General features: G+C 54.2%; 1 gene segment (V, D, J or C); it reads left to right on the top strand.

Moving 5' to 3' along the window:
* The window catches only part of LOC147118204 (Ig gamma-2A chain C region-like), a 52,407-nt gene that overhangs the window by 26,338 nt on the left and 6,370 nt on the right, over positions 1-19,699 (top strand). The window contains 2 exon segments of the C gene segment in view: positions 2,786-2,923; positions 6,925-7,006. Coding sequence covers positions 2,786-2,923; positions 6,925-7,006 — 220 coding nt within the window.

The raw sequence follows: 19,699 nt of genomic DNA, 5'->3' as shown, positions 1-19,699 counted from the left end.
GTGCACAGTGCTCCAAGTGTGGTCTAACCAAGGTATATGGAGACCTGAACTGTGCACAGTGCTCCAAGTGTGGTCTAACCAAGGTATATGGAGACCAGAACTGTGCACAGTGCTCCAAGTGTGGTCTAACCAAGGTATGTGGAGACCAGGACTGTGCACAGTGCTCCAAGTGTGATCTAACCAAGGGGTATTGTGTATAATTTTGGTCTCCTTATCTAAGGAATGATTTCCCTGCCATAGAGGGAGTGCAACGAAGGTTCACGAGATTGATTCCTGGGATGGCGGGACTGTCGTATGAGAAGACAATGAGTAAACTAGGCCTGTATTCTCTTGAATTCAGAAGAATGAGAGGGGATCTCATTGAAGCATACAAAATTATTACAGGGCTTAACAGGGTGGATGCTGGGAGAATGTTTCCCTTGGCTGGGGAGTCGAGAACCAGGGGCCACAGCCTCAGGATAAAGGGTCGGCCATTCAGGACTGAGATGAGGAGAAATTTCTTCACACAGAGGGTGGTGAATCTTTGGAATTCTCTACCCCAGAGGGCTGTGGAGGCTCAGTCATTGGGTATATTCAAAACAGAAGTCGATAGATTTCTGACTAGTAAGGGCATCAAGGGATATGGCGATAGGGCCGGTGAATGGAGTTGGGGCAGAAGATCAGCCATGATCTCATTGAATGGCGGAGCAGGCTCGAAGGGCCGAATGGGCTACTCCTGCTCCTATTTCTTATGTTCTTACAAGCGGGAGAAAGGAATAGAAGGATATGCTGATGGGGTTCGATGAAAAGGGTGGGAGAGGCTTGAGTGGAGCATAAACACCGGCATGGACCAGTTGGGCTGAATGGCCTGTTTCTGTGCAGTAACTACTGAAAACTGTTTCTCCTTATTTACTCTATCTAAACCCTCCATGATTCTGAACCCCTCTATCAAATCTCCTCTTAACCTTCTCTGCTCCAAGGAGAACAACCCCAGCTTCTCCAGTCTCTCCACATCACTGAAGTCCCTCATCCCTGGTACCATTCTGGTCAATCTCCCCTTAACCTTCTCTGCTCTAAGGAGAACAACCCCAGCTTCTCCAGTCTCTCCACATAACTGAAGTCCCTCATCCCTGGTACCATTCTGGTCAATCTCCCCTTAACCTTCTCTGCTCTAAGGAGAACAACCCCAGCTTCTCCAGTCTCTCCGCATCACTGAAGTCCCTCATCCCTGGTACCATTCTGGTCAATCTCCCCTTAACCTTCTCTGCTCTAAGGAGAACAATCCCAGCTTCTCCAGTCTCTCCACATAACTGAAGTCCCTCATCCCTGGTACCATTCTGGTCAATCCCTTCTGCACCCTCTCCAAGGCCTTGACATCTTTCCTAAAGTGTGGTGCCCAGAATTGAACACAATACTCCAGCTGAGGCCTAACCAGTGTTTTATAAAGGTTTAATATAATTTCTTTGCTTTTGTACTCTATGGGCTGGATTTTCATTGAGGAGTCGGGTTGGAGGCGGGACTACAACTTTCGGGGTTGTAGTCCCGCCTCCATCAAGATGTGGCCAATCCACGTGATTTTAACTTGATTGACCTTGTTGAGCCCGCCCAGCGGGGCTCAGCAGGCCAATTAAGGGCCACCCGGCAACAGGTGACATCACAGATTGACATTTCATCTGTCAAGAGGTTTTGACAGATGAAATATCAGCGTTTCGCAGCTGTTTGAAGCTGTCAAACACTGACAGTCTTACTTCGAACCGGAGTCCTTCTACCCAGACTCAGTTAGAAATCTCGCCGGCACAGAAAGCTGAAGGCTGTCACTTCTGACAGTTCGCAGCCATTCTGCTTTCTGTGCTGATGAGATGAGGGACTCCCGAGACCTAAAGGAAGGAAGGCTGAAAAGGTAAGAAAAGGTCATTTAAACTTCTTTACACACTTTAGACACACCAAACACACTTACCTTTGCACTCATGCACACATCACTCAACTGAACACCGACATCTCGACCCCTCCAAGTCCTTCAACCCGACGGCCCGCCTCGCTAACTTGGCGTGGTTTGGAGCCGTCGAGAATCCCACACTTCAACATTAAAAATAGGGATTAGGCTAAAAACTGCCTGTTAACTACCTGTTAACAGGCAGTTAATTGGCACTAATCCCTTCCCGCCTCGGGTAGGCAGGTCCCAGTGCGGGGCGGGTACCCACTTTCTTTGAAACTGGCACGGAGGCAGGTTGGGTGCGGAATGGGGTCGGGACCCCTGATTTCGGGATTTTTACTCACCACCACCTTCTCAAGGGGCAACTAGGGATGGGCAATAAATGCTGGTCTTTCCGCACCGACCCAGGCCCCCGAGCCACGTCTCTCCCAGTGTGTCGGCCACGGGCAGACGAGGTGAAAGTTCCTCCCACCCACTCCTCTGAAAAGATGGGGGGTGGGAGGGGGGCCAACCATCTCCGCTCTCCCATGGTTGAATAACTCCCCACTCTGCGCTCCAGATAACCCTGAGCAGATTGCTGGATGTTAAGGGGGTTTCCAAGATGAGGGGCGAGGTAAGAAAACTACTCGGCCCTCGGTCTAAGCGTTAAACAAAGCTTTAATCAACTGTTTTACAACATGGAGGTCTAGTTGTGTCCTTCACTAGTTCCTGTTAAGAATGTCCTGCGCAAGCTGGGCCCGTGCCCGAGTATTTATACTCTCCCTGGACAGCGCCACCTGCAGGCCACTCAGTATTATTTCATAAGTCTTTCTTTCCTGAATGACTGATTCATGTCAAGGAGCACGCTCAACTCTCAACCTCTGCTCCCCACAGGGCCCTCGGTATTGAGCGGAGAGCTCGGGGACTGGGCCTGGCTGTGGATTCTCATCGCAGTCTGCGGGCTGATCGTCTACACAGTCATCATCCTGAGCGTTTCCCACGGCATCAGGACGTGCAGGCAAAAGAGAAAGGGTAGGTTCGGAGTGTGTGAGGGGGTTTAACGGGAATGAACCGGAGTAAATCACTGCGCAATTAGTGACCGATTACATTCCGGTAATTACAGCGAGCGGTCCTACCTCACAAAGAACACACAGACAGACAGGTAGATCAGACCCCAGGTACACAGACAGGTAGATCAGACCCCAGGTACACGGACAGGTAGATCAGACCCCAGGTACACAGACAGGTAGATCAGACCCCAGGTACACGGACAGGTAGATCATACCCCAGGTACACAGACAGGTAGATCAGACCCCAGGTACACAGACAGGTAGATCAGACCCCAGGTACACAGACAGGTGGATCAGACCCCAGGTACAGAGACAGGTGGATCAGACCCAGATACAGAGACAGGTAGATCAGACCCCAGGTAGACAGACAGGTAGATCAGACCCCAGGTACACAGACAGGTAGATCAGACCCCAGGTACACAAACAGGTAGATCAGACCCCAGGTACACAGACAGGTAGATCAGACCCCAGGTACACAGACAGGTAGATCAGACCCCAGGTACACAGACAGGTAGATCAGACCCCAGGTACACAGACAGGTGGATCAGACCCCAGGTACACAGACAGGTAGATCAGACCCCAGGTACACAGACAGGTAGATCAGACCCCAGGTACACAGACAGGTAGATCAGACCCCAGGTACACAGACAGGTAGATCAGACCCCAGGTACACAGACAGGTGGATCAGACCCCAGGTACACAGACAGGTAGATCAGACCCCAGGTACACAGACAGGTAGATCAGACCCCAGGTACAGAGACAGGTAGATCAGACCCCAGGTACACAGACAGGTGGATCAGACCCCAGGTACACAGACAGGTAGATCATACCCCAGGTACACAGACAGGTAGATCAGACTCCAGGTACACAGACAGGTAGATCAGACCCCAGGTACACAGACAGGTGGATCAGACCCCAGGTACACAGACAGGTAGATCAGACCCCAGGTACACAGACAGGTGGATCAGACCCCAGGTACACAGACAGGTAGATCAGACCCCAGGTACACAGACAGGTAGATCAGACCCCAGGTACACAGACAGGTAGATCAGACCCCAGGTACACAGACAGGTAGATCAGACCCCAGGTACACAGACAGGTAGATCAGACCCCAGGTACACAGACAGGTAGATCAGACCCCAGGTACACAGACAGGTAGATCAGACCCCAGGTACACAGACAGGTGGATCAGACCCCAGGTACACAGACAGGTAGATCAGACCCCAGGTACACAGACAGGTAGATCAGACCCCAGGTACACAGACAGGTAGATCAGACCCCAGGTACACAGACATGTGGATCAGACCCCAGGTACACGGACAGGTAGATCAGACCCCAGGTACACAGACAGTTAGATCAGACCCCAGGTACACAGACAGTTAGATCAGACCCCAGGTACACAGACAGGTAGATCAGACCCCAGGTGCACAGACAGGTAGATCAGACCCCAGGTACACAGACAGGTAGATCAGACCCCAGGTACACAGACAGGTAGATCAGACCCCAGGTACACAGACAGTTAGATCAGACCCCAGGTACACAGACAGGTAGATCAGACTCCAGGTACACAGACAGGTAGATCAGACCCCAGGTGCACAGACAGGTAGATCAGACCCCAGGTACACAGACTGGTAGATCAGACCCCAGGTACACAGACAGGTAGATCAGACCCCAGGTACACAGACAGGTAGATCAGACCCCAGGTACACAGACAGGTAGATCAGACCCCAGGTACACAGACAGGTAGATCAGATCCCAGGTACACAGACAGGTAGATCAGACCCCAGGTACACAGACAGGTGGATCAGACCCCAGGTACACAGACAGGTAGATCAGACCCCAGGTACAGAGACAGGTAGATCAGATCCCAGGTACACAGACAGGTAGATCAGACCCCAGGTACACAGACAGGTGGATCAGATCCCAGGTACACAGACAGGTAGATCAGACCCCAGGTACACAGACAGGTAGATCAGATCCCAGGTACACAGACAGGTAGATCAGACCCCAGGTACACAGACAGGTGGATCAGATCCCAGGTACACAGACAGGTAGATCAGACCCCAGGTACACAGACAGGTAGATCAGACCCCAATTACAGAGACAGGTAGATCAGACCCCAGGTACACAGACTGGTAGATCAGACCCCAGGTACACAGACAGGTTGATCAGACCCCAGGTACACAGACAGGTGGATCAGACCCCAATTACACAGACAGGTAGATCAGATCCCAGGTACACAGAGAGGTAGATCAGACCCCAGGTACACAGACAGGTAGATCAGACCCCAGGTACACAGACAGGTAGATCAGACCCCAGGTACACAGACTGGTAGATCAGACCCCAGGAACACAGACAGGTAGATCATACCCCAGGTACAGAGACAGGTAGATCAGACCCCAGGTACACAGACAGGTAGATCAGACCCCAATTACACAGACAGGTAGATCAGATCCCAGGTACACAGACAGGTAGATCAGACCCCAGGTACACAGACAGGTAGATCAGACCCCAATTACAGAGACAGGTAGATCAGACCCCAGGTACACAGACTGGTAGATCAGACCCCAGGTACACAGACAGGTAGATCAGACCCCAGGTACACAGACAGGTAGATCAGACCCCAGGTACACAGACAGGTAGATCAGACCCCAGGTACACAGACAGGTAGATCAGACCCCAGGTACACAGACAGGTGGATCAGACCCCAGGTACACAGACAGGTAGATCAGACCCCAGGAACACAGACAGGTAGATCAGACCCCAGGTGCACAGACAGGTAGATCAGACCCCAGGTACACAGACAGGTAGATCAGACCCCAGGAACACAGACAGGTAGATCAGACCCCAGGTACACAGGCAGGTAGATCAGACCCCAGGTACACAGACAGGTAGATCAGACCCCAGGTACACAGACAGGTAGATCAGACCCCAGGTACACAGACAGGTAGATCAGACCCCAGGTACACAGACAGGTAGATCAGAGCCCAGGTACACAGACAGGTAGATCAGACCCCAGGTACACAGACAGGTAGATCAGAGCCCAGGTACACAGACAGGTAGATCAGACCCCAGGTACACAGACAGGTAGATCAGACCCCAGGTACACAGACAGGTGGATCAGACCCCAGGTACACAGACAGGTAGATCAGACCCCAGGTACACAGACAGGTAGATCAAGGCCCCAGGTACACAGACAGGTAGATCAGACCCCAGGTACACAGACAGGTAGATCAAGGCCCCAGGTACAGAGACAGGTGGATCAGACCCCAGGTACACAGACAGGTAGATCAGACCCCAGGTACACAGACAGGTAGATCAGACCCCAGGTACACAGACAGGTAGATCAGACCCCAGGTACACAGACAGGTAGATCAGACCCCAGGTGCACAGACAGGTAGATCAGACCCCAGGTACACAGACAGGTAGATCAGACCCCAGGTACACAGACAGGTAGATCAGACCCCAGGTACACAGACAGGTAGATCAGACCCCAGGTACACAGACAGGTAGATCAGAGCCCAGGTACACAGACAGGTAGATCAGAGCCCAGGTACACAGACAGGTAGATCAGACCCCAGGTACACAGACAGGTAGATCAGACCCCAGGTACACAGACAGGTAGATCAGACCCCAGGTACACAGACAGGTAGATCAGACCTCAGGTACACAGACAGGTAGATCAGACCCCAGGTACACAGACAGGTAGATCAGACCCCAGGTACACAGACAGGTAGATCAGACCCCAGGAACACAGACAGGTAGATCAGACCCCAGGTACACAGACAGGTAGATCAGACCCCAGGTACACAGACAGGTAGATCAGACCCCAGGTACACAGACAGGTAGATCAGACCCCAGGTACACAGACAGGTAGATCAAGGCCATTTGGACTGATCGCAGTGTGAGGTTCCTGATAAACTGAAGCTGATGTTTTTCCCTCTTCTCATCCCTCACCTGCAGGCAGTTACCGAGAACAGGGAAACAATCTCTGGCCACAGGGCGCAATTGAAATGGCTGTGATCCCATCGCTGGATCAGAACAGGTCGGTTCGGAATTCAATGTCCAGCTCAGACCAGCAGAAAGGGAGGGCCCGAGTCTCACTGACCAGCAGAAAGGGAGGGCCCGAGTCTCACTGACCATCAGAAAGGGAGGGTCCGAGTCTCACTGACCATCAGAAAGGGAGGGTCCGAGTCTCACTGACCATCAGAAAGGGAGGGTCCGAGTCTCACTGACCATCAGAAAGGGAGGGCCCAAGTCTCACTGACCATCAGAAAGGGAGGGCCCGAGTCTCACTGACCAGCAGAAAGGGAGGGCCCGAGTCTCACTGACCATCAGAAAGGGAGGGTCCGAGTCTCACTGACCATCAGAAAGGGAGGGCCCGAGTGTCACTGACCAGCAGAAAGGGAGGGGTCGAATCCCCCACCATCAATATCCTGGGGGTCACCATTGACCAGAAACTTAACTGGACCAGTCACATAAATACTGTGGCAACAAGAGCAGGTCAGAGGCTGGGAATTCTGCGGCGAGTGTCTCACCTCCTGACTCCCCAAAGCCTTTCCACCATCTACAAGGCACAAGTCAGGAGTGTGATGGAATACTCTCCACTTGCCTGGATGAGTGCAGCTCCAACAACACTCGAGAAGCTCGACACCACCCAGGACAAAGCAGCCCGTTTGATTGGCACCCCATCCACCACCTTAAACATTCACTCCCTCCACCACCGGCGTACCGTGGCTGCAGTGTGGACCATCTACAAGATGCACTGCAGCAACTCGCCAAGGCTTCTTCGGCAGCACCTCCCAAGCCCGCCACCTCTTCCACCTAGAAGGACAAGGGCAGCAGGCGCATGGGAACACCACCACCTCCAAGTTCCCCTCCAAGTCACACACCATCCTGACTTAGAAATATATCGGCCGTTCCTTCATCGTCGCTGGGTCAAAATCCTGGAACTCCCTAACCAACAGCACTGTGGGAGCACGCATGCCTGGTGTGAGCTGGTTGTGTTGTGAGGTTCGTGTATCTACACACACATGTTCGTGCCGGGTGTGAGTACGTGCCCGATGTGAGCACGTGCCCGATGTGAGCACGTGCCCGATGTGAGCACGGTGTGTAACACACACCTGTACGTGCCTGGTGTGAGCACGGTGTGTAACACACACCTGTACGTGCCCGGTGTGAGCACGGTGTGTCTACACACACCTGTACGTGCCCGGTGTGAGCACGGTGTGTCTACACACACCTGTATGTGCCCGGTGTGAGCACGGTGTGTAACACACACCTGTACGTGCCTGGCGTGAGCACGGTGTGTCCACGCACACCTGTACGTGCCCGGTGTGAGCACGGTGTGTAACACACACCTGTACGTGCCTGGTGTGAGCACGGTGTGTCTACACACACCTGTACGTGCCCGGTGTGAGCACGGTGTGTCTACACACACCTGTACGTGCCTGGTGTGAGCACGGTGTGTCTACACACACCTGTACGTGCCCGGTGTGAGCACGGTGTGTCTACACACACCTGTACGTGCCCGGTGTGAGCACGGTGTGTAACACACACCTGTACGTGCCTGGTGTGAGCACGGTGTACACACACCTGTATGTGCCTGGTGTGAGCACGGTGTGTCTACACACACCTGTACGTGCCCGGTGTGAGCACGGTGTGTAACACACACCTGTACGTGCCTGGTGTGAGCACGGTGTGTCTACACACACCTGTACGTGCCCGGTGTGAGCATGGTGTGTCTACACACACCTGTACGTGCCTGGTGTGAGCACAGTACACACACCTGTACGTGCCCGGTGTGAGCACGCCACACCTGTAGGTGCCTGGTGTGAGCATGGTGTGTCTACACACACCTGTACATGCCCGGTGTGAGCACAGTCACACACCTGTACGTGCCTGGTGTGAGCACGGTGCTGTACGTGCCCGGTGTGAGCACGGTGTGTCTACACACACACATGTACGTGCCTGGTGTGAGCACGGTGTGTCTACACACACATGTACGTGCCTGGTGTGAGCACGGTGTGTCTACACACACCTGTACGTGCCTGGTGTGAGCACGGTATGTCTACACACACCTGTACGTGCCTGGTGTGAGCACGGTGTGTCTACACACACCTGTACGTGCCTGGTGTGAGCACGGTATGTCTACACACACCTGTACGTGCCTGGTGTGAGCACGGTGTGTCTACACACACCTGTACGTGCCCGGTGTGTGACACACACCTGTACGTGCCCGGTGTGAGCACGGTGTGTCTACACACACCTGTACGTGCCCGGTGTGAGCACGGTGTGTAACACACACCTGCACGTGCCTGGTGTGAGCACAGTGTGTCTACACACACCTGTACGTGCCTGGTGTGAGCACGGTGTGTCTACACACACCTGTACGTGCCCGGTGTGTGACACACACCTGTACGTGCCCGGTGTGAGCACGGTGTGTACGTGCCCGGTGTGAGCACGGTGTGTCTACACACACCTGTACGTGCCCGGTGTGAGCACGGTGTGTAACACACACCTGCACGTGCCTGGTGTGAGCACAGTGTGTCTACACACACCTGTACGTGCCTGGTGTGAGCACGGACACACCTGTATGTGCCTGGTGTGAGCACGGTGTGTCTACACACACCTGTACGTGCCTGGTGTGAGCACGGTGTGTCTACACACACCTGTACGTGCCTGGTGTGAGCACGGTGACATACCTGTACGTGCCCGGTGTGAGCATGGTGTGTCTACACACACCTGTACGTGCCTGGTGTGAGCACGGTACACACACCTGTACGTGCCCGGTGTGAGCACGGTGTGTAACACACACCTGTACGTGCCTGGTGTGAGCATGGTGTGTAACACACACCTGTACATGCCCGGTGTGAGCACGATGTGTCTACACACACCTGTACGTGCCTGGTGTGAGCGCGGTGTGTCTACACACACCTGTACGTGCCTGGTGTGAGCACGGTGTACACACCTGTACGTGCCTGGTGTGAGCACAGTGTTTCTACACACCCCTGTACGTGCCTGGTGTGAGCACGGACACACCTGTACATGCTCGGTGTGAGCACGGCACACCTGTACGTGCCTGGTGTGAGCATGGTGTGTCTACACACACCTGTACATAGATACATAGATACATAGAAGATAGGAGCAGGAGTAGGCCATTCGGCCCTTCGTGCCTGCTCCGCCATTCGATGAGATCATGGCTGATCCTTTAATTCAGTATCCCGTCCCCGCCTTCTCTCCGTAACCCTTAACCCCTTTTGCCCGTAGAAATATATCTAATTCCCTCTTAAATATATTTAATGAGCTGGCGTACACTGCCCTCTGTGGCAATGAGTTCCACAGGTTCACCACTCTCTGAGTGAAGAAATTCCCCCTCATCTCTGTCCTAAATGGTTTAGCCCTTATCCTTAAATTATGTCCTCTAGTTCTGTTCTCACCCGCCAAGGGAAACATTCCTTCTGCATCCAGTCTGTCTAGACCTGTCAGAATTTTATACACTTCTATGAGGTCCCCTCTCAATCTTCTAAACTCCAGTGTGTACATCCCTAAACTACATAGTCTCTCCTCATAGGTCATTCCCGCCATTCCTGGTATCAGCCTGGTGAATCGCCGCTGCACCCCCTCCATGGCAAGAACATCCTTCCTCAGATGAGGCGACCAAAACTGTACACAGTACTCGAGGTGTGGTCTCACCAGTGCCCTGTACAGCTGCAGCAAGGTATCCCTGTTCCTGTATTCTAACCCTTTTGCTATGAAGGCCAGCATACCGTTTGCCTTCTTGACCGCCTGTTGCACCTGCATGCTCGCCTTCAGTGACTGGTGTACAAGAACACCCAGGTCTCTCTGTACTTCCCCCTCTCCCAATCTATTGCCATTTAAATAATAATTTGCCCTCCCGTTCCTGCACCCAAGGTGGATAACTTCGCACTTGTCCACATTATAGTGCATCTGCCATTTATCCGCCCAATCGCCCAGTCTGTCCAAATCGCTCTGGAGCTTCCTGGTCTCTTCCTCTGAGCCCACCCCCCCTCCTAGTTTAGTGTCGTCTGCAAATTTGGAAATGCTGCATCCGACTCCCTGATCCAGGTCATTAATGTAAATTGTGAACAGCTGGGGGCCCAGGACAGATCCCTGTGGTACCCCACTTGTTACTGCCTGCCATTCAGAAAATGAGCCGTTTATTCCAACTCTCTGTTTTCTATCTGACAGCCAGTTCCCTATCCACGCCAAAACTTTCCCCTTTATCCCATGAGCCTCAATTTTCCATGCTAATCTTTTATGTGGGACCTTATCGAAGGCCTTTTGGAAGTCCAGGTACACCACATCTACTGGCTCTCCCCCATCTATTCTACCAGTTACTCCCTCAAAAAATTCCAATAGATTAGTCAAGCACGATTTACCCTTTGTAAATCCATGTTGACTCTGTCCTATCCTGTCCCCATTTGCTAAGTGCTCTGCTATTTCATCCTTAATGATGGACTCCAGCATTTTGCCCACAACTGATGTAAGGCTTACAGGTCTGTAATTACCTGCTTTTTCCCTACCCCCCTTTTTGAATAGTGGGGTAACGTTAGCTACCCTCCAATCCATCGGCACTGTTCCCGAGTCTAATGAATTCTGAAAAATCATCCTTAGTGCATCCGCTATCTCTAGGGCCACCTCCTTCAGTACCCTAGGATGCATGTTATCAGGCCCTGGGGATTTGTCCACCTTCAATCCCTTTAGCTTCCTTAACACCATATCCTTAGAGATATTGATTTGCGTCAGTTCCTCCTTTGCCAATGTCCCTATTTTTCCCGATATCCCAGGGAGGTTTTTTGTGTCTTCCTTCGTAAAGACTGACCCAAAGTATGCATTTAGTTGATCTGCCATTTCCTTATTTCCCATTATATATTCCCCCGTATCTGACTGCAATGGACCAACTTTGGTTTTCACCAGTCTTTTCCTTTTGATATATTTATAAAAGCTTTTGGAGTTAGTTTTTATATTTTCCGCCAGCTTGTTTTCGTAAGCTATTTTGCCCCTCTTGATCATGCCCTTTGCCCTCCTTTGCTCTATCTTAAACTGTTCCCAATCTTCCGCTCTGGCGCTTTTTTTGGCTATTTTATACGCCCTATCTTTGGATTTTATGCTGTCTCTAATTTCCCCTGTTATCCACGGTTGAGTCACCTTTTTAGATTTCCTTTTATGCCAGATTGGTATAAACAATTTTTGCAATTTTGTCATTCTATCTTTAAATGTTTGCCATTGTTTATCTACCTCCAGTCCTCCCAGGAACGTTGTCCAATCAGACCTACTCAGTTCCCGTCTCATGGCATCCCCTTGTTTAAATTCAGGACCTTAGTCTCTGAGTCAATTTCTTCGCTCTCCATTTCGAGTGAGAAATCGATCATGTTATGATCGCTCTGACCCAAGGGTCCCCGTGCCTGGTGTGAGCACGGTACACACACCTGTACGTGCCCGGTGTGAGCACGGTGTGTAACACACACCTGTACATGCCTGGTGTGAGCACGGTGTGTAACACACACCTGTACATGCCCGGTGTGAGCACGGACACACACCTGTACGTGCCTGGTGTGAGCACGGTGTGTCTACACACACCTGTACGTGCCTGGTGTGAGCACAGTGTGTCTACACACCCCTGTACGTGCCTGGTGTGAGCACGGTGTGTCTACACACACCTGTACGTGCCTGGTGTACCTGTACGTGCCCAGTGTGAGCACGGTGTGTCTACACACACCTGTACGTGCCTGGTGTGAGCACAGTGTGTAACACACACCTGTACGTGCCTGGTGTGAGCACGGTGCACACACCTGTACGTGCCTGGTGTGAGCACGGTGTGTCTACACACACCTGTACGTGCCTGGTGTCAGCACGGTGTGTCTACACACACCTGTACGTGCCTGGTGTGAGCACAGTGTGTCTACACACCCCTGTACGTGCCTGGTGTGAGCACGGTGTGTCTACACACACCTGTACGTGCCTGGTGTACCTGTACGTGCCCGGTGTGAGCACGGTGTGTCTACACACACCTGTACGTGCCTGGTGTGAGCACGGTGTGTAACACACACCTGTACGTGCCTGGTGTGAGCACGGTGCACACACCTGTACCTGCTCGGTGTGAGCACGGTGTGTCTACACACACCTGTACGTGCCTGGTGTGAGCACGGTGTGTAACACACACCTGTATGTGCCTGGTGTGAGCACGGTGTGTCTACACACACCTGTACGTGCCTGGTGTGAGCACGGTGTGTCTCCACACACCTGTACGTGCCTGGTGTGAGCACGGTGTGTCTACACACACCTGCACGTGCCTGGTGTGAGCACGGTGCACACACCTGTACGTGCCTGGTGTGAGCACGGTGTGTCTACACACACCTGTACGTGCCTGGTGTGAGCACGGCACACACCTGTACGTGCCTGGTGTGAGCACAGTGTGTCTACACACCCCTGTACGTGCCTGGTGTGAGCACGGTGTGTCTACACACACCTGTACGTGCCTGGTGTACCTGTACGTGCCCGGTGTGAGCACGGTGTGTCTACACACACCTGTACGTGCCTGGTGTGAGCACGGTGTGTAACACACACCTGTACGTGCCTGGTGTGAGCACGGTGTGTAACACACACCTGTACGTGCCTGGTGTGAGCACGGTGCACACACCTGTACCTGCTCGGTGTGAGCACGGTGTGTCTACACACACCTGTACGTGCCTGGTGTGAGCACGGTGTGTAACACACACCTGTATGTGCCTGGTGTGAGCACGGACCTGTACGTGCCTGGTGTGAGCACGGTGTGTCTACACACACCTGTACGTGCCTGGTGTGAGCACGGTGACATACCTGTACGTGCCCGGTGTGAGCATGGTGTGTCTACACACACCTGTACGTGCCTGGTGTGAGCACGGTACACACACCTGTACGTGCCCGGTGTGAGCACGGTGTGTCTACACACACCTGTACGTGCCTGGTGTGAGCACGGTGTGTAACACACACCTGTACGTGCCCGGTGTGAGCATGGTGTGTAACACACACCTGTACGTGCCTGGTGTGAGCACGGTGTGTCTACACACACCTGTACATGCGCGGTGTGAGCACGGAGTGTCTACACACACCTGTACGTGCCTGGTGTGAGCACGGTGTGTAACACACACCTGTACGTGCCTGGTGTGAGCACGGTGTGTCTACACACACCTGTACATGCGCGGTGTGAGCACGGAGTGTCGACACACACCTGTACGTGCCTGGTGTGAGCACGGTGTGTAACACACACCTGTACGTGCCCGGTGTGAGCACGGTGTGTCTACACACACCTGTACGTGCCTGGTGTGAGCACGGTGTGTCTACACACACCTGTACGTGCCTGGTGTGAGCACGGTGTTTACATCTGTTCGTGCCCGGTGTGAGCACGGTGTGTCTACACACACCTGTACGTGCCTGGTGTGAGCACGGTGTGTCTACACACACCTGTACGTGCCTGGTGTGAGTACGGTTGTACGTGCCTGGTGTGAGCACGGTGTGTCTACACACACCTGTACGTGCCTGGTGTGAGCACGCTGTGTCTACACACACCTGCACGTGCCCGGTGTGAGCACGGTGTGTCTACACACACCTGTACGTGCCTGGTGTGAGCACGGTGTGTCTACACACACCTGTACATGCCTGGTGTGAGCACGGTGTGTCTACACACACCTGTACGTGCCTGGTGTGAGCATGGTGTGTCTACACACACCTGTACGTGCCCGGTGTGAGCACGGTGTGTAACACACACCTGTACGTGCCCGGTGTGAGCACGGTGTGCCTACACACACCTGTACGTGCCCGGTGTGAGCACGGTTACCTGTATGTGCCTGGTGTGAGCACGGTGTGTCTACACACACCTGTACGTGCCTGGTGTGAGCACAGTGTGTAACACACACCTGTACATGCCGGTGTGAGCACGGTGTGTCTACACACACCTCTACGTGCCTGGTGTGAGCACGGCTACACACACCTGTACGTGCCCGGTGTGAGCACGGTGTGTCTACACACACCTGTACGTGCCTGGTGTGAGCACGGTTGTACGTGCCCGGTGTGAGCACGGTGTGTCTACACACACCTGTACGTGCCTGGTGTGAACACGGTGTGTCTACACACACCTGTACGTGCCCGGTGTGAGCACGGTGTGTCTACACACACCTGTACGTGCCTGGTGTGACCGCGGTGTGTCCACACCTGTACGTGCCAGGTGTGAGCAAGGTGTGTCTACACACACCTGTACGTGCCTGGTGTGAGCACGGTGTGTCTACACACACTTGTACGTGCCTGGTGTGAGCACGGTGTGTAACACACACCTGTACGTGCCCGGTGTGTCTACACACACCTGTATGTGCTGGGTGTTAGCAAGGTGTGTCTACACACACCTGTACGTGCCCGGTGTGAGCACGGTGTGTCTACACACACCTGTATGTGCCGGGTGTGAGCAAGGTGTGTCTACACACCTGTACATGCCTGGTATGAGCACGGTGTGTCTACAGACACCTGTACATGCCCGGTGCGAGCACGGTACACCTGTTCGTGCCCAGTGTGAGCACGGTGTCTCTACACACACCTGTCCGTGCCTGGTGTGAGCACAGTGTGTCTACACACACCTGTACGTGCCTGGTGTGAGCACGGTGTGTCTACACACACCTGTACGTGCCTGGTGTGAGCACGGTGTGTAACACACACCTGTACGTGCCTGGTATGAGCATGGTGTGTCTACAGACACCTGTACATGCCCGGTGCGAGCACGGTACACCTGTTCATGCCCAGTGTGAGCACGGTGTCTCTACACACACCTGTACGTGCCTGGTGTGAGCACGGTGTGTCTACACACACCTGTACGTGCCTGGTGTGAGCACGGTGTCTACACACACCTGTACTTGCCTCGTGTGAGCACGGTGTGTCTACACACACCTGTACGTGCCTGGTGTGACCACGGACACACCTGTACGTGACTGGTGTGAGCACGGTGTTCCTACACACACCTGTACATGCCCGGTGTGAGCACGGTGTGTAACACACACCTGTACGTGCCTGGTGTGAGCACAGTGTATCTACACACACCTGTACGTGCCTGGTGTGAGCACGGTGTGTCTACACACACCTGTATGTGCCTGGTGTGAGCACCTGTATGTGCCTGGTGTGAGCACGGTGTCACCTGTACGTGCCTGGTGTGAGCACGGTGTGTCTACACACACCTGTACGTGCCTGGTGTGAGTACGGTTGTACGTGCCTGGTGTGAGCATGGTGTGTCTACACACACCTGTGCATGCCCGGTGTGAGCACGGTGTGCACACACCTGTACGTGCCCGGTGTGAGCACGGTGTGTAACACACACCTGTACGTGCCTGGTGTGAGCACGGTGTGTAACACACACCTGTACGTGCCCGGTGTGAGCACGGTGTGTCTACACACACCTGTATGTGCCGGGTGTGAGCAAGGTGTGTCTACACACACCTGTACGTGCCCGGTGTGAGCACGGTATGTCTACACACACCTGTATGTGCCGGGTGTGAGCAAGGTGTGTCTACACACACACCTGTACGTGCCCGGTGTGAGCACGGTGTGTCTACACACACCTGTACGTGCCTGGTGTGAGCATGGTGTGTCTACACACACCTGTACGTGCCTGGTGTGAGCACGGTGTTTACATCTGTTCGTGCCCGGTGTGAGCACGGTGTGTCTACACACACCTGTACGTGCCTGGTGTGGGCACGGTGTGTCTACACACACCTGTACGTGCCTGGTGTGAGCACGGTGTGTCTACACACACCTGTACGTGCCTGGTGTGAGTACGGTTGTACGTGCCTGGTGTGAGCATCGTGTGTCTACACACACCTGTACGTGCCCGGTGTGAGCACGGTGTGTCTACACACACCTGTACGTGCCTGGTGTGAGCACGCTGTGTCTACACACACCTGCACGTGCCCGGTGTGAGCACGGTGTGTCTACACACACCTGTACGTGCCTGGTGTGAGCACGGTGTGTCTACACACACCTGTACGTGCCTGGTGTGAGCACGGTGTTTACATCTGTTCGTGCCCGGTGTGAGCACGGTGTGTCTACACACACCTGTACGTGCCTGGTGTGGGCACGGTGTGTCTACACACACCTGTACGTGCCTGGTGTGAGCACGGTGTGTCTACACACACCTGTACGTGCCTGGTGTGAGTACGGTTGTACGTGCCTGGTGTGAGCATGGTGTGTCTACACACACCTGTACGTGCCCGGTGTGAGCACGGTGTGTCTACACACACCTGTACGTGCCTGGTGTGAGCACGCTGTGTCTACACACACCTGCACGTGCCCGGTGTGAGCACGGTGTGTCTACACACACCTGCACGTGCCCGGTGTGAGCACGGTGTGTCTACACACACCTGTACGTGCCTGGTGTGAGCACGGTGTGTAACACACACCTGTACGTGCCCGGTGTGAGCACGGTGTGTCTACACACACCTGTACGTGCCCGGTGTGAGCACGGTGTGTCTACACACACCTGTACGTGCCTGGTGTGAGCACGGTTGTACGTGCCCGGTGTGAGCACGGTGTGTCTACACGCACCTGTACGTGCCTGGTGTGAACACGGTGTGTCTACACACACCTGTACGTGCCCGGTGTGAGCACGGTGTGTCTACACACACCTGTACGTGCCTGGTGTGACCGCGGTGTGTCCACACCTGTACGTGCCAGGTGTGAGCAAGGTGTGTCTACACACACCTGTACGTGCCTGGTGTGAGCACGGTGTGTCTACACACACTTGTACGTGCCTGGTGTGAGCACGGTGTGTAACACACACCTGTACGTGCCCGGTGTGTCTACACACACCTGTATGTGCTGGGTGTTAGCAAGGTGTGTCTACACACACCTGTACGTGCCCGGTGTGAGCACGGTGTGTCTACACACACCTGTATGTGCCGGGTGTGAGCAAGGTGTGTCTACACACCTGTACATGCCTGGTATGAGCACGGTGTGTCTACAGACACCTGTACATGCCCGGTGCGAGCACGGTACACCTGTTCGTGCCCAGTGTGAGCACGGTGTCTCTACACACACCTGTCCGTGCCTGGTGTGAGCACAGTGTGTCTACACACACCTGTACGTGCCTGGTGTGAGCACGGTGTGTCTACACACACCTGTACGTGCCTGGTGTGAGCACGGTGTGTAACACACACCTGTACGTGCCTGGTATGAGCATGGTGTGTCTACAGACACCTGTACATGCCCGGTGCGAGCACGGTACACCTGTTCATGCCCAGTGTGAGCACGGTGTCTCTACACACACCTGTACGTGCCTGGTGTGAGCACGGTGTGTCTACACACACCTGTACGTGCCTGGTGTGAGCACGGTGTCTACACACACCTGTACTTGCCTCGTGTGAGCACGGTGTGTCTACACACACCTGTACGTGCCTGGTGTGACCACGGACACACCTGTACGTGACTGGTGTGAGCACGGTGTTCCTACACACACCTGTACATGCCCGGTGTGAGCACGGTGTGTAACACACACCTGTACGTGCCTGGTGTGAGCACAGTGTGTCTACACACACCTGTACGTGCCTGGTGTGAGCACGGTGTGTCTACACACACCTGTATGTGCCTGGTGTGAGCACCTGTATGTGCCTGGTGTGAGCACGGTGTCACCTGTACGTGCCTGGTGTGAGCACGGTGTGTCTACACACACCTGTACGTGCCTGGTGTGAGTACGGTTGTACGTGCCTGGTGTGAGCATGGTGTGTCTACACACACCTGTGCATGCCCGGTGTGAGCACGGTGTGTAACACACACCTGTACGTGCCTGGTGTGAGCACGGTGTGTCACACACCTGTACGTGCCCGGTGTGAGCACGGTGTGTCTACACACACCTGTATGTGCCGGGTGTGAGCAAGGTGTGTCTACACACACCTGTACGTGCCCGGTGTGAGCACGGTATGTCTACACACACCTGTATGTGCCGGGTGTGAGCAAGGTGTGTCTACACACACACCTGTACATGCCCGGTGTGAGCACGGTACACCTGTTCGTGCCCAGTGTGAGCACGGTGTCTCTACACACACCTGTACGTGCCTGGTGTGAGCACGGTGTGTCTACACACACCTGTACGTGCCTGGTGTGAGCACGGTGTTTACATCTGTTCGTGCCCGGTGTGAGCACGGTGTGTCTACACACACCTGTACGTGCCTGGTGTGGGCACGGTGTGTCTACACACACCTGTACGTGCCTGGTGTGAGCACGGTGTGTCTACACACACCTGTACGTGCCTGGTGTGAGTACGGTTGTACGTGCCTGGTGTGAGCATGGTGTGTCTACACACACCTGTACGTGCCCGGTGTGAGCACGGTGTGTAACACACACCTGTACGTGCCCGGTGTGAGCACGGTGTGTCTACACACACCTGTACGTGCCTGGTGTGAGCACGGTGTGTCTACACACACCTGTACGTGCCCGGTGTGAGCACGGTGTGTCTACACACACCTGTACGTGCCCGGTGTGAGCACGGTGTGTAACACACACCTGTACGTGCCTGGTGTGAGCACGGTGTGTCTACACACACCTGTACGTGCCTGGTGTGAGCACGGTGTGTCTACACACACCTGTACGTGCCCGGTGTGAGCACGGTGTGTAACACACACCTGTACGTGCCTGGTGTGAGCACGGTGTGTCTACACACACATGTACGTGCCCGGTGTGAGCACGGTGTGTAACACACACCTGT

This window comes from Somniosus microcephalus, chromosome 4, assembly GCF_052327205.1.
Source record: "Somniosus microcephalus isolate GS21.2 chromosome 4, FLI_Smic_1.0, whole genome shotgun sequence".
In the NCBI taxonomy this organism is placed as follows: Eukaryota; Metazoa; Chordata; class Chondrichthyes; order Squaliformes; family Somniosidae; genus Somniosus; species Somniosus microcephalus.
Note: the sequence above shows the minus strand (reverse complement) of the source record. Positions and strands in the feature narration are given on the sequence as shown.